Genomic DNA, 16516 nt, shown 5'->3' with positions numbered 1-16516 from the left:
GAGAGAAGGAGAGAGCCAGAGAAGAGAGCGAGCGAGCTCGAGAGGGGAGACCGAGATGGTGGATAGCGAGGGAAAGCGGGAGAGAGAGGCGATTGCGTTCTCGAGTTCTTCGCGGGAGGCTAGAGAAAGCGAGAGCAATAGAGAGAGTGAGATCGGAGAGAGTGAGCAAAGGGTGAAGTCGAGAGAGAACCGAGAGTGAGCGGAGGGATGGACTGAGAAAGCGAGACCCGAAGCCGAACTTCGTCCTCGGACAAACGTTGCCTGGCCATCCCCAACATAAACCGGTGATCTTCACTCGAGCCCGTGGCTACCTATTCCTCGGCGCCCAAATTACCGGTGAGTTTTCTTTAGGTTCAATCTGTTGGAAATTTCCTATAATATGGGCTTACATTAATTAATTGATTTTCTATTTTAAATAATCGGGTTAATGGATATTCCAATATTTGTTGAACCCTAAAGTGATCTGATTGAATTGGGTATTGGCATCTATTGAAACGGGCCTAGTTGAGCAGCAAAGTGTAGGCAATTGTGTTTGACTCGAAGCCCGTAATGGGAAGGGCCAGGGTTGACACGCTGTTGATTAGGATTTGCTAGGTCCCCTCTCTAGCCTATAAAAGGGTAGGTTATACCTATCAGTTGCTTTAATCCCATTGAAAGCTGCTATATCGAAATAGGTCATAGAGAGGAAGATCTGGCATTCCAATAGATCCCTGATTATCAGAGTGATCTACTTTTCGTAAAGTCATGGCTCAAACAGGGATGCTTTAATTCCGCTGCATTATTGATCTTGGTGTTTTACAATCATGTATGAATCAATTTGTTCTGAAAAGATTAATTGTTTATGAGAATAATTTTCTACACAATCCACTTTAATCCCGATGATCCTGGCTTGATGCAACATCGAGGCTGACGACCATAGCTCGTTTCGCTTCAGGCTCACCTTCTGGCCGTCATCGCCGAGCCAAGTAGGGATATTCGCGGTCGAACACTCCTCTCTGGGAACTCCGTTGCTTGGTTTTATTTAAAACGGAACCAAAACGATAGCTGGGTCTCGTTTCCCTGGTCCTCGAGCATGCCCGGTTTGAACTAGCAGTCCCTTTTGTCGAGTTTGAGTGTCACTTGCTGTTCTCTTTTGAGTCGGGACACGAGCTAGAGTCTAGAATGGGTTTACGACCTCTCCATAATCCGTGCTCATCGCATGCCCGATATAATGCCTCAGTTTGTTTGTTCTAAAAACGAGACGATGGATCTGTTTTTGACATATTTTCATCGACTTGAGATGTCGTAGGACGAGCTCAACACCAATGTGGAGGTTCATCGGTATGCCATGTCACTTTTAGTCGAACGCCTAAGACTTGCTCGATGAAATGTTTATGAGAGAATTGTTTAAGAAATGGCTTCTATTTTCACTCGAATGCGAAGGTACCACTTGATGCAGTTCGTCCGGGGTCATTAGTTGTTAAGCTCGATTTTCACGAGCAATGAAGTCACTGCATCTCTGCATTTCGTTCGAGACATGCTGTGTATTTTTCGTTGAACTTGATGAGCGGTGGTGGCGGCCTGCGTGATGGTAGACGTTGGCAGCGAATTTGGTTTTGCGGTGGTGAGCCAAGATGGCTTGGTGACGGCCGGCGACGTTGGGTGTTGCTGTCGATCCATTTAAAGTTCTGCCGTGGGTCCATCCGGCGAAATTCCAGTGTGGAGTTCGTCGGTGTGGGAGGCTTCGGTAAAGGACGTAACAGGGAGTTGGCACGAAGAAGAAGAAGACGTTGAAAGGCTGAGAGAGAATAAAAGAAAATCACGAAAATAGGCGTGGTGCAGACGTTCGTGGAAAGAGGATGGGAAGATGGGCTTGAGGTTTTGTTTCAGTAGATTTAGGTTTGGTTTAAGTTGGGCGGACTTGGGCTGGGCTTAATTTGTGAATTTTGGGCTGGGTTTAAATTTTCATGAAGTGGGTCTTTGAGAGTCCATTACTAAAATGGAGGTCTGTTTTAATAGAGCCCAATTCATGTTCCCGGTCCAAGCCCGCAAAGTCCATAGCAACCCATGTTCTCACGGACCTTGGGGCCCAGCCCGAGTCCCTATTTTCGGAATTAATTTTGTAAAAAAATTTAAGAGAAAACTTATTTTTTTCTAAAAATTAGGAAAAAGCTTAAGAGTTAGTTTTTTTAGTAAATACTCTTAAAATGTGTTAAAGTCCTTGATAAGAAAATTGTGCTCAAGAATTGAATAATTCCTTACTGCTTTACCATAAGATTTCGATTGTCCTTAAAAATAAATGCCCTTGATTACGCACTTTCAATGTTGACTATGGGCTCCCTTTAGCTTAGTTAGAGATTGCATGCTCCTTATTTGGTAATATTAGATCTTTGTTTTCCTATGCAATTTATTTAATGCTTTTCTTGATTGTTGATTGTTATTTTAATAATTGCGCACCCACATGATTATCTCATATGTTAGTGGATAGGTTTAAAATCAATCCAAGCTGCCTGACAATTTTTTTTTTTTTTTTTGTGAAATGAAATAGATTAAATACCAAAATGGCATTTGATGAATTAGTGTAATTAAGTTCCCAACCCTAAATTCATCGAGTGTGGAGATGCTCGCACAACAAACCAATTTTCAGAAAGGGGAATATAGGGTAATGCAATAGATTAGATACCAAAAATAAGGAGTAGGTGCTTCTTGCTACTTGGGCAATGCAACACATTACAAGAAAAGAAAGAGGGCCACATGATGATTTCTCGCCGATATAGACCGACGCATGCCTTGATTAGAAATTCACTCGCTTTGTCATTGCCCTACACACGTGAAGACTATAGGTGCTTTTTCACTATAATTGAAATATTATTCTCACAGATCAATCAATCACTCTCCAGTACAATAATCTAATCTCTTTCCCGCGGTAAGATTGCCCTATGAAAAAACTGAAAAGTCTTGACAATAACGTCATTTTATTGAACGAAAGATGCTATTGCCTGCTTCAAAATCATCTTCCATCTCCGAACGTGTGGCATTGGAAGTGTCATATAAGCTCAACTTGGACTGCTGCCATATTTATTCTCTGTTGATGGCTGCTTGAATGTGCTCAAGACTCCTCCCTTTCGCTTCAGGTACACCATCCCCGTGGCGTTAATCGCTGCATAAAGAAGGAAGGTACCTGTGAAGCAAAGCCGGTAGAGTTATTGTCTTTTGACAAGTTTTTCGGATGCACATCAACACTTTTCTCATGGGAAGAATGCTCTATTATATACTGCCTGTCTATTAATCATTTTGCAGAAAAACACACTTTTCTTTTCTAAATGACACTTCGAACCAATTTCGTGATATTCGAATGTAGGTAGAAGTTGTTGTAAACACGTTGATTGCAATAAATGGACCGAATATGCATTCGAGAGAGTGAAGAACGGAGTGATAAACACCTATACCTCCAAATAGGATTGAAGAGTTCAGGAAAAGCTAAGTCTCAAGTCTGAAGTTTGGTTGAATCCGTGCAAAAACTCACGTTCCAATGTGACAAAATGTTTATTGAGCTTAGTTTGGTTAACTCATAAATTTCATGGTAAAATTTGATGAAAACTAATGAAGTGTGAATGTGTTATGCGTGTACCAATTTGCGTTTTTGGTGACCCAAAAACTAATTTTGAGTAAATTTATCACATATGTAATAGTTTGGGATTTTTCGTGGTATTACCCTATGGATTTTCATGTGAACTTGCCACGTTAACTGTCTATATCATCCAACTCAATAATTTAATGATAAAATTTCACGGGAGCTAACGGAGGATAAATGTGTCACGTGTGTACCAATTTAAAATTTTTTATGACCCAAAATTTAGTTAGGGATAAATTTGTCACGATGTATAAGTTTGGGGTTTTTTTTCATGATATTAACTCCATAACCCATCCTTTTCCATGTGCACACTCACACAGAATGGAGGACCATTCTCATGTAGAATTCATGACCACTAAAGAGATTAGGTTTGTTAATTTTTTGCATTTTTCACTTTTTTAGAATCATTTTTTTTTTTTTGCTTTATTTTGATAATAATAAAAATTAAAATTTATACTTCTCTGTCTGCAATCTCTTAACAAAGTGGAGATCACGCGTTCCTTATCAACATTGGTGTCTCGAGGGATGTTTGCTTAGTAGAAAAACTCTTGTGCAAGGAACAACAATGAGGAATGTAATGCTTGTTCTAAATAATGTAAGGTACCATTTCATGTCATATCATCGAGTGAACACACAAGTTCTTACTGCATTTAGGGATTGAGCTTTTGTAATACATCATATACTCTAACGTAACATCACGTATTCAATTTCCATTCATCGTAAAGGCAAAATTGTCAGCCTGCTCTGTCTTTACTCTTTGACAAGTGCTGATCGCTCATCGGTTAGGCTTGGACCCATCCCGTGACATGAGGTCCAAGTTGGAGATAGCTTGAGCAGGTAGCTATCTTCAACGTAGGTGATCAAATAGAGGTCAAAGGGCGGGGATGAGAGATTTTGCTGGAAATGAAAGATTTGTTGCTCAAAATGCAAACATTGACACGAATAAAAAATTATCTTATTATACCAAGAGGATTCACATGAAACAAAAATTGAATGAATGCCATACAACATTCATCGTCATTTATAAAAAATGGGCATAACTCGGCCGATAAAAAAACTAGTGCCATAAGAAAAATATGTAAAAGTTTTGCAAATTACATTTTAAATGATTATACATGTTGATAGTACTACTTATAATTTTTGCATCTCATTATAAGGGAACAATCACAAAAACATGATTTCGTAAACTCATGGTCATGCTAAAATTGGTAACCACTAGAAACTATCAGAGTACTTGACAAAGATGAGACTGTTTCAAGTTCTATCTCAGCGTCAACATCATCAACCGGTGCCTCCATTGGATACAAAAGTGGTTTTGGAGGCAATTGCAGTCTATCCATATCTCCTTCAAGCATATCTAGGACTTTCCTCATCGACGGCCAACCATTAGGGCTCAATTGTATACACCACAATGCAACGATTATCATCTTCCTTGATGTTTCTCTTTCCTCTTCTATGACATCTACCCTTTCAAGTTCCTTTTCTTTACCAAGTTGATCATAAACCCACAAAGGAAAGTAAATTTGACTCGAACGCTCTGCATGTGCATTTAGAGTTCTCCTTCTACCGGCCATTTCCATTAATAACATCCCAAAACTATAAACATCGGCTTTGTAAGAAATGCCACCAATGTCTTTATAGAATAGCTCAGGAGCCATATAACCCAAGGTTCCTCTTGCTGCAGTCAGCGATACTATATTGCGATCGGTGGGATAAAGTCTTGCAAGTCCAAAGTCAGAAACTTTCGGAGTGAAACTTCGGTCTAGGAGAATGTTGTGAGGCTTGATGTCAAAATGTAGAATTTGCATATCACATCCCCGATGTAGATACTCTATCCCTCTAGCTATGCCAAGAGAGATCTCATACATTTTCTTAGAATTAAGAGGATCATCACCATCCTTATAGGAAATGTGTTTATCCAAAGATCCATTCGGCATGAAATCATAGACAAGAGCTTGTTTGGAGTAATCGAAGCAAAAACCAACAAGTTGCACCACATTAATGTGGTGGATCCTTCCAATTGTGGCCACTTCGCTTATAAAATCCTAGCCATTAGATTTTGATTTGTTCAAAATCTTAACTGCAACTTCATTGCCACTTCTAAGTATTCCTCTATATACAGAACCATATCCCCCTTCACCTAACTTGCATTTGAAATTTTTTGTGATCTTCTTTATATCCGAGTAAGAGTACCTTATGGGCAAAAAGTTGTTGTGAGCTAGTAGGAATTCTTCGATATTTGCGTCGGCCGCCTGATGCCTTCTCATCCACTTTAAGATTAGAAGTATCAACACACACGGAGCTCCAAGTATGAATTTTGCTGCTAGGAAGTGGACTATAGAGAAATTTGGCCATTGATTAGCATAGTGTCAAAAAAAAATTACACATACAATTTTTGTTTGTCAAAGTGCTGAATGAGAGCTTCATAGGTGTGAAGAGAAAAAGGACTTATCATACCCAAGAAAAAGAAGAGATTCAATACTGCAACAGGCACAAGACGGAGCGCAAAAAGGCGCATGTCATCAGCTGTAGATAGTAAGAGAATTCGTGAGAAATTACTAAAAATGGTTAATTAGAATTAAAGACCAATCAATGAAGAAGCAATTCACGCTAAGATATACCCTAGTGAAAGATAAATTCATGCAATCACTGCAAAGTGCAAAGCCACACTTTTGTTCATTGAAATTTACAAGTGGAGAAGTCTAGAATAAAAAAGAATGAACGAGTTGCACTTTTCTAGGTAGCGCCCAGATCTGACGTTATCCTATTCACTCATGAAATCCATGTTAATGTTGCATGATCTTTTCTTTTGAAGAAACACGTTTTTGCTTTTGTTCTCCTAAATGTACCAAATGTTCACAAGTTCGCCGTAACATTAACAGCGATTGAAGGGACATGAGATATTATTAAATCAAACAATTTTCCCCAAAAAAAGACCTAATTCCCTGAAAACCCTTTAGTTCTAGTCCAATTTCAGCCTGAACTTTTTTGTCTCAGAAAAAAACCCTAAACTTTAGGTACAATCCCAAATTTACCTCAAATTTTGTTTTGTTTTAAAAAATCACCAACTTTTAATATATTCCCAAACCTACCCCCACGGTCGAGTCCCAACTTGATGTGGCATTTCCACATCAATAACAAATCCACTTCAGTAAGGTGACATGGAAAAGTACTTTCAAATGAAGCTATTCTAAGATATGAAAATTAGGGACGGCTAACGGCGATTTTTGAACAGCGAGCTAATGGGTAGATTGGGATTAGAGTAAAAATTGGTGCTTTTTCTTTTAGACAAAATAAGTTCGAGGTAGATTTGGGATTAGGCCTAAAGATTGAGGTTTTTTCCGGACAAAGAAAAGATTGAGGCAAATTTGGACTGGACCTAAGTTTAGGTTTTTCTGATAAAAAAAGTTTGAAACATAATCGGGACTAAATTTAAAGTTGGGTTTTTTTTTTAGTGAATAAGGCCCAAAAAAAAAAAAAAAATACAGAAATAGTGTCACTTCCAGAAAAGCTCCATAGTTGTAAAATAAAGGGCAATGCACGCCCAATCTACTAAAAAAATTTCTAAACTTTTTCACTAAACGAATGTGGCAATTTTTTAAATTGGGTATTAAAAAAAGTGATGACTCAATAAATTGAACCAAACGTATTGCAATATCCAATTGAAACATGCCACATCACCAAGTAAATTTTGAAAAGATCCTTGAGTAGAGTTAACATTTAAGAAAAAAGGATGAAGATGAAGAAGAAGAAACAAAGTAAGGGAGTAAAGAAGGAAAAGCTTTAGGGAAAGTCAGCTTACAGGAGTCATATGGGTTGCACCACACCATTCGGTATCTGAAACTTATCGCGCAAATCTGGAATATTTCCGACGAATAAGATCCAGAATATAAGAGTTCGAATCCTTCAGCCATCATGTTGTGGAGGTCCGTATACGGTGGGCTCACACGTTTATACCGATCCACTTCCTGGCTCGATAAGAGAGTGATCATGGTTATGTTGCAAGAATCCTCGATGTCCCGTATTAGTAGATCAGACCCATACAAAGCGTATGAGTATGCCTTCATTTGGGAAAAATTAGGGGGTGTATCAAAAAGGGATGCTTCCTCAATACATGGTTCAGTATTGATATAAAAAGCAGAAGCAACGGGCTGTGAGCACTTCATGAAGACCACCGGATCAGCTAAGGGCGAAAGACCACCACGGTATGGATTATGAGCACTAAAGTTGGACATCGCCAATGATTGACGAGGGAGGGATGAACAATTACCTTTTTGCAATCCATCGTCAACCACCGTGATTATACCCAAAAAAGCATCTAAATCATCTAAATTAGAATATTTAATCGACTTCACATAATATTGACCGGCATATAGATATAGAAAAGTACGATTATTTTCACAAACTAGCTCATACTCAGAGTAGGCACAATGTTTTGGGTCGCTTTTCAATCGAAAGGGATAGTGTATGTCATGGATCTCACCGCAAGATGAAGCGGGGCACAAGTGATTCTTCTTCGCACCGCAACTCATCCCCAGTAACAGCAGGACATGCAATATGAAAAGCAAAACACGGAACATGCTCGTGGAGCTCAAAGACTTAATGGTCTCTCTATCGTTTGATCTGATGCAATGGAAGTTTTTGCTAATTGGCAATGTGAAGGAGGCCCAGTTATATGAATGAAAAAAGTCGGGAGTCGTGGTGATGCAAATTTCCAAGTCAACCAATAAAACAAAGTCTAGCGAAGATTGCGGCCCTTGCATTTATGGTGACAAAACACAAAGTTGGAATTAGTTATGCATAGTTTTCACATTGATTAAAAAAAATGCTCCTAAAACTATATACTACGCAATTTAATTCTAATATTTTTTTGGGGAAAAATTAATCCCTAATTTTTATGCAATAAATAAATGATTGGATTGTCAAAATTTAGGTGTCAACAAGTGTCCATTCGTTAAATTGTGAAGATGAAAAGGAAAAAGATGTCGTATTTCATCATCTAAGCTTTTTATTTTTGACCAAAAAAAAACAGAAATTGGTAACAAAAATAGACTATGAACACGAATATTAACTTGTATAATGTCACTTTTGGCAAAAGTAAAAGGAAAATAAGAAATAAGTGCTTCTTGGATGGTGTAACACATTATGAAAGAAAGAAAGCAATATGATAATTTCTAGTGGCGTACTGACACGCCTTGACAAGAACCTCACTAGCTTCGTCATCACCCAAAGAGTATAGATGTGGATTTCAAAGTCAACCATCAACACAAAGTCTAGCGAAGAAAAAGTGGGTCTCATGTGGAAATTGCAGCCCTTGCAGTCAAGGTGACAAGACTCGGTGTTGGAATTATTTATGCATAGCTTTCACGTTGATTTTTTTTTTATTGGAACTTTCACGTTGATTAAAAAAGAAACTTCTCTGCAGTTTCCACATTGACTTTTCTTAGTACCATAAAAAAAGAATCGATTCATTCAGCGCCGTATTTTACTATAAAAAATGATAATGTCTTTCGCAGTTAAGATTTTTCATTTTTGACAAAAAGGAAGTTTGTAACTGAAAAGATTAATAACAGCACCAAAGACTATCGTTGCACATTACAAGAAAAGAATAAAGGCCATACAATAATTTCTCAACCAACAATAGATGGACGCGAGCCTCAATTTGAAAGTCACTTGCTTCGTCATTGCCCGACGCGCACGAAGACTATAGGTGTAATGTTCGCATTCACAAAAATAAAGCAATACACGCTTTTTCACTAGCAATTGAAATATTATTCTCGTAGATCAATCAATCACTCTCCTATAAAATAACCCTATCTCTTTCCTGCAATAAAACCACTCTATACATGAACTGATAGATCTCAACAATAACGTCATTTTATGAAGGATGCTGTTGCCTGCTTCATAATCATTTTCCATCTTCGAATGTGTGGTATTGCGAGTGCCATGTGAGCTCAAATGGGACTACATGGAAGAGTGCAGGCATTTTTCATTCTCTATTGATAGCTGCTTGAATCTGCTCAAGACTCCTCCCTTTCGTTTCAGGGACCACCGTGATCACGAACACCATCCCTGCGGCGTTAATCCCCGCATAAAGAAGGAAGGTACCTGTGAAGCAAGCCGGCAGAGTTATTTGCTTTCGACAAGTTTTGCGGAAGCATATTCTGACATTTTTCTCATGGGAAGAATGCTTTGATATATGCTACCTGTCTATTAATCATTATGTAGAAAGACCCAATTCACTTATTTTCTTTTCTAAATGACACGTTGACTCAATTTTCGTGATATTCGAATCTAGGTAGAAGTTGCCGTAAACACATTGATTGAAATAAATGGACTGAATATGCATTCGAGACCGTGCAGAACAGAGTGGCAGACACCTCCAGCTCCAAATAGGATTGAAGTTTTCAGGAAAAGCTAAGTCTCAAGTCTATAGTTTAATTGAATTCGCGCAACAACTCATGTTCCAATATGACAAATGTTTATCGAGCTCCTGCCAGAGCAACAGTTCAAAGAGAGTTTTCAGCAGAGTCGTACCATAGGAGCTCCAGCTCATTAAGTAGTTGAAAGTGTAGGAAACTGCCCAAGCGCCGAACCAGTTTACTAGTGTTGCAAACCCTCCAGCTACTCCTTTGATATTGATGGGGAAAATCTGAACACCAGCAACACATTACATGATCGGAAATTTTTTTTGAAACACTCGTAACAACACCAGTTACGGAAACGGCCCTTTAATTTGATAAGCATGAAACTTCGGGGGATGTTTAGGATTACCTCGGACATCACGACCCAAGGAACGGCGCCCATTCCAGCGGAAAATGCTGCTATGTATAGCTGAGCATTGGAAAAAACAGAACAGAAAAATTAATAGTCGAGAGTTGTTGTGGCGGCCAACCAGATAGAGCCAGAAAGAGATCAAGGAAGGTGAGATTATTACCAGAATGCCGGTGACGGCAAGTATCGGGACAGCATCAGCTGCCAGATCATGAACCTGGCTCAGAAGATTCTCAAAAGTTACTGGTTGACAAGCATTGCAAAGCAGAAGGAAGATACTAGGACTGATAGTATTTACCTTTAGAAAGAATGAAAGGGCAGTTACTATGCATCCTAGGACCAATCCTGTCCCCGAGATCTGCGATTGAGAGAGAGAGAGAGAGAGAGAGAAGGTTATGGTTCAAGTTGCAGAACTCGCGAAGGGGGCAGAACCAGAAAAGCTTTGTTACTATAGACATGATTTCTTAGCTTTCATCTATTTTACCAAGAGAAGGGGCTTTCTTCCAGCTCTATCGACCAGTGCAGCGCCAATAGCCGTGACAATAACCTGCAAAAATTTACTCTTTAAGCGTGACGTGTATAAAAATAGATCCCCAACAGAAAGGAAAGGGCGAGAATTACAGACCTGGAGGAGAAACCTGAGGAGATTGTACAAATGCGATTATAAAGGTGAGACTAATACCTTGCTTGTGAGATTCAACACTAAATTATGTGAACAGCTCATTCAGTGATAATTAAGTAGACCAAAAGCATTCGACATTGTGAATTTTACTAACCCATTTGAATATTAACTGGATTTTATAAATTGGAACCCTTGCTTTACTTTTTATTTGGTTATCCGTTCTGGAATCACAAAATGCAATGCATAGTTTCATTATTGTGGTGCCCAAGAGCTTCTTGCAATGAACTTTATACCTGCTTCCTCGAAAATATTGCTTGTATAGAAACAGACACCGTTTATCCCTCCGAACTGCTGGACGACCATCAATCCAACACCAATCTGGCCAAAATTTAACAAATTTGTCAGCAAAAAGAACAACAATGGGAAATATCACCGAAAGTACAACTACTGCATACTCCCGATCCACAGGGCATTCCAAGAAATCAACGAAGGAGGGACTTTATTGGATACATAGCAGTAAATACAGAGAGAAGATTACAACGACAGAGCTCAGATATCTTCTCCTAAATAAATCGAGAATGCTGGCTTTCGGGAGCAGTTGAAGAGTTTTGATGTAGTCCTGTCAAGAAAAACAAATTTGATCATTCCGTCAGCTATTCGTACTTATAAAGTTGAGGCACTAAGATGAAATGAGTATAGACTTAAAGCCTTTTACTTGTATTTCAGCAGCCTCTTCAGAAATATCCGCATCCTTTCCCCGGAGTTTCTGCAGCGCAGCTTCAAACTCCTTTTTGCGGCCAGTTTTCGCCTGCATTTGGCAGAATCCTAAAATTCATTCCAACACTACAAATCCCTCTCTTCCAACAATTCAGATAAGAAGAGTCTGGTGTTCATCTTGATTTGTTACCAGCCATCTAGGAGACTCTGGAATGAAAAATAGGCCGAACAGTAGGACTGCACAGGGGATTAGACCTGCATAAACCGCAGATGTTCAAGGTGGTTTCAGACTTGGACTTTTCAATAAAACATTGGCACTAAATTTGAATTATGCTACTTTTTCTGTTTTACCAATTAATGCCAAAACCCTCCAAGCTAATACTGTCCCAATTATGAAGGAAACGGACACTCCAGCAACGATCATAAGCTGTTGAGAGAAGAGAACATGTTAGGCCTAGTAGGTTCTGTAGGATGTACATATATACACCATCTCGCACTTGCAAGAGGGCAAAATTTGCTACAAGCTAAGGCCTTTTGCCAATAGCTCCATGCTTGCAATTTTAACCGAGAATGTTCATACAAAATCTTTGCCTGATTGACAGCAGTCAAAGCTCCACGGAGATTTTTGGGTGTAATTTCAGCTATAAATATTGGTACCTGGACATAAATTAGAAAAAGATTAACCAATCTAAACCGAAGAGAGAGCTTCATGCTGTCACTGTGAATCGAATCCAGCATGTTGTCGTAGAACAACTTGCTACATCAAATTTGCGTGGTACGAAGTGAGGAATTACCACATAGGAAAAGACTCCCATTCCATATCCCGTGGCCAATCTTCCAATATCCAGAGCAAGTGCTCCCTAATTTACTCAAAATTAAACAGAACAGAGAGTTGATGAGACTTGAAGTTCTTATGCGACTAATCGATCTTCATGTATGATAAGGCTTGTAAATAGGATATGGACACACCACAGCAAAGTAAATAGCAAGCCATCCTGCTACACAAAGAGCGCTCGCTATTCTCATTGTCTGCATTTTGAGGGAAATGTTTATGTTGTCAGGTCCTCCGTCCATGATACGACTAAATCCCAAAGCTAAAACTCAAAAAAAGTCTTGAGCAACACTGTTCTGTTTTACATTGTGAAAGACGCACTCGTTTGTTAGCTTACCCATTTACGGCCAACAAAATCAGCGATTGGTCCTCCGGTAATTGCACCAATCATTGCACCGAATGTCAGTATGGATCCAAAGACTGAATACTGTTGAAAGACACGTAAAGAGTAACTGCAAATCAGCTTGAGTTCAGTGAGAGCAAGAACTTCAGTTACCATCTAGCTAACGATGCTAGAAGTCACCGAATGTCCGAGAATCTCAGTGGAAAGCTATTCTGAACATATTCTGAACAAACCTCTCACTTCGATCAGAAACCTGAATGATATGCAGTCGCAATTTTCAGCTGACGATACCCAATCTAAATCTCCCCATTTTTTGGTTTTCTTGTCCTGAGGTGTCCAACAATGGAACTCAATGCAAAAATTAGGTATACATTTCACTCGTTACAATGCAGAAAGAATAAGATGTCTAGAGAAAGAAGTATCTCTACCTCAAAGCCAACATCCTTATTTTTGAGAGAGTCTGGTTTATAAAGTTTTTGATCATATAACTCATCCATATTATGGACCCGGAATATGAGCAGATCGTTACTTTGATTTTCTTGTATATGGGCGCCTTCAGTGATAAGTCCGATATTGAATCGAAGCAACGAACAAAGACAACGCAACATGTGCTTCTTAACACTCGCAGGTAAATTCAACATACCTCAGCTGTAGAGAGACTAAGTTCCTCCACTATAGCATCCTGAGTTGGTGATGAATAACCTGCCTGAAAATCCAATGAAACAATTTCTCATTAGATTCAATTAATCACATCCTTTTCATTTTAACCACTACTATTGGACCTGGACTTTTCAGAAAGAAATTGCATTTCCTACTTACGCAGGTCCCGAATTCATAGGAACCACAAACCACAACGAATGTGGTGAAATAGACCATCCACGGACGACCCTTATTGGTTCCTTCATCTTTGCCAGCTCGGTCCTTCTCTTGCAGCACGAGGAGCCGCTCTCTTACTCCTTCTCTGTCCCCAGTTTCTTGATTTTCAATGTCCTCGTTAATCGCCATGCTAGCTCGCCTTACAAAAATGCTCCTTCGTTCTCTATCTGACTACGACAAGAAACTAGCAAATCTATAAGCTCCAGAGAAGATAAGTTCTCTTTCCAACGTGGCTAGTCTGCTTGCTTTATATGGATGACTCAAAATGAGAAACCCCAAGTGCTAATACGGAAACCCTATCTCCGACTGGTTTATACTCGCGGTTTCTAGGAATTCCTCGCGGACCTCAGTCTTGCAAACTGGCAAGCAACTCTATGCTTTTCTGACTCGCCTCCGTTAATGGTATTGGAATCACTAATGGAACAGAGTCTCCGAATACAGCAGGATCACAGATGTAAAGGGCTGCATCGCTCTTTATGGGCAAGGAATAAGTAAAAACATGGAACTGGATTTTCTCAATGACACGGCTCTGGATAAAGACAAAGTAAAAACCACGGACAAAGTTCTATCTTTTTCAGCCAACCACCGGCTAGGAAAACCCGAGTGTTTTTCTAACCTGGAAAGTAATTAAGTTCTATCCATTTTTCCATGGAGGCATTGTTATCTTCAACTTTAACCCACGTTTATCGTGTAAGAAAGATAAGATCTCAATCAATAGTTTCTTATCTCTTTGGTGCAATAAGAAACTATCAAGAAAAAGAACTGTTCTGCTAGAACATTATTTTTCCTTTGGAAAAATTCTTGACCAAAACCCTTTTTTTTTTTTCCAATTGGACGATGAGCACAAGATAATTTCGGCCGGACCTTCTTCTGGGGACACATTATCTTCCTTTTCTATTTTTTAAAAGAACCACTACATATGCGAACAAAAAGCATGCATATAGCCTCCTTTGTGGTCAGTGATGCTTTTGATGTCTGCTCAAATGGTAAGACTGAGAGTGCTAGTATGAACAAAATAAAGGAGTTAGGGAAGAGAATAAGAACACGAGATTTATAGTGGTTCGGCTTAATCCAAGCCTACGTCCACTCTCCCACGATAACAGCCTTCTTGGCTGGATTCCACTATGCAATCAACAAGAGATTACAACTTCGAGTGCAAACACTTAGTAGATCACACTATCTCACTAAGTCACTCTCTTGGTATTTCTCTCACGATTACAAACGTTTAAGATCTCAAGAGAAAAGTATATGATCTAAAGTCGCTTAGACTTTGGAATATAAATTCTACGCTCCGTCTCTTACTTGCTCATCGGTCCTTCATCTCCTTAAATACTCCTCCATTTCCAAACTACCCATTGGACAATATCCCGGAGAATCGTCTTCCAATATACCCATTGGACAGCTTTGTATCTAGAAGATTTGGTAGCCGTTGAGTGACAAAGGTAGAATCCCAAATTGATTCCGATCGCCCATACAAACGAAATCTTGGTTTCCATAAGTAAAGCTTCTTCGTATAGAATTCTTGTCTTCAAGATCCAATCATCAATCAATTAGATTGAATCAATCAAATCAATCTTGATGTGGAATCCAAACCAGATCACTAGCCGTTGTATGATTGGGCTTGAGTTACGATTCATCGAAATCTAGATGTAAAGTCTGAGTCTTTAGACTTTACGATATGAGTCTTGAGACTTTACAATCTGGGTCTGTAGACTTTACAATATGAGTCTTGAGTCTGACAGTCTTCAGACTTTGACACAGAAGTCTGGAAATCTTCAAAATATACTCTGGACATATGTTACGTTCAGTCTTCTGGTTGTCTTCAGACTTTGACAATATCCTTTACATGTTCCATTATCTGCATGGTCTATTACTCAACCATCAAACATGTTAGTAGCCTTTGATTTATTTTGTCATCTTCAAAACATCATAAGGGATTTCCCTAACAAAGACTAGATAGCAGGAATTTCAAAAAGGGATGCTTTTCATCTTTCCATAGTGCCCAATTTTGCGGAAATTGGCAATTTATAGAGGCAAGAGGTGGACAGAATTACTTTCTACTAAGGACGTCATGTACTGCCGAGGCCCATGAATCTAAAGTATTCACCCACCATGAAGCCAGCCGACGGGAAAGAATTCACAGGCACAACGGAATGGACCATAAAGTTGCAGAGCACATTAGCCAAAAATATCCGACCACCATTCTCCAAATACTTTATTGGTCCACATTTGCTGCATCTCCGTCTTCTTTCACTTCACGATTCGGAATAGGCCAACAAAATCCAGCAAGAATATATAGCTGTGGCCTGCTCGAGAAACGGAAAATATCAAAAATATATCTTACTCCTGATCTAATAGCCACTCACATATCTTCGTTTTGATAAATATCATTCACATACTTGCAAGACAAACCCCACATTGACAACATTTATTTGCCCCTCCATGTAAACTCATTTTAGCATCTTCCTTACGGTTTAAGCAGACTGAAAAAATTATTTTTGAATGGAAGAATTCGTGTAGATATTTATTATTTTCAAAAGAAGAGGTAAGTGGTCATGGGATGAGAAATAAGGTGTATTTTGTTATATTTTTCTCAAAAAACTTAGACAAAACAAATATGCTAATCAAGAATAAGCACATAGTGAGATTTGTATTTCAAATGTATTAGAAGAAAAAATACACTAAAAGTGTCATAACTTTTGTATAATGACCATTTAAATACCATAAATTTTTATTCAA

The 16516-nt window shown here is 38.9% G+C and overlaps 2 protein-coding genes across 2 annotated transcripts; both read right to left on the bottom strand.

Moving 5' to 3' along the window:
- Positions 1–4812: 4812 nt before the first annotated feature.
- On the bottom strand, positions 4813–7840 carry LOC108954558 (rust resistance kinase Lr10). Its single transcript, XM_039299673.1, is given in 3 exon segments — positions 4813–5948; positions 6071–6139; positions 7416–7840. Coding segments are annotated over 3 exon segments (1569 nt in total). The 5' UTR covers positions 7780–7840.
- Positions 7841–9215: 1375 nt separating this feature from the next.
- LOC120287772 (sugar transporter ERD6-like 7) lies at positions 9216–14032 on the bottom strand. Its single transcript, XM_039301135.1, has 18 exons — positions 13721–14032; positions 13545–13607; positions 12896–12985; positions 12696–12755; positions 12521–12586; positions 12318–12383; positions 12078–12153; positions 11917–11981; positions 11725–11817; positions 11548–11628; positions 11303–11387; positions 11000–11025; positions 10872–10949; positions 10686–10745; positions 10551–10604; positions 10388–10447; positions 10151–10265; positions 9216–9721 (listed from the first exon to the last, which is right to left on the bottom strand). The coding sequence occupies exons 1-18, from the start codon at positions 13904–13906 to the stop codon at positions 9603–9605; spliced, it is 1443 nt and encodes a 480-aa protein (XP_039157069.1). The 5' UTR covers positions 13907–14032; the 3' UTR covers positions 9216–9602.
- Between the last annotated feature and the right edge of the window lie 2484 nt (positions 14033–16516).

Source organism: Eucalyptus grandis, chromosome 8 (assembly GCF_016545825.1).
Source record: "Eucalyptus grandis isolate ANBG69807.140 chromosome 8, ASM1654582v1, whole genome shotgun sequence".
NCBI classification, from domain to species: Eukaryota; Viridiplantae; Streptophyta; class Magnoliopsida; order Myrtales; family Myrtaceae; genus Eucalyptus; species Eucalyptus grandis.
This window is presented reverse-complemented; position numbering and strand designations above follow the sequence as displayed.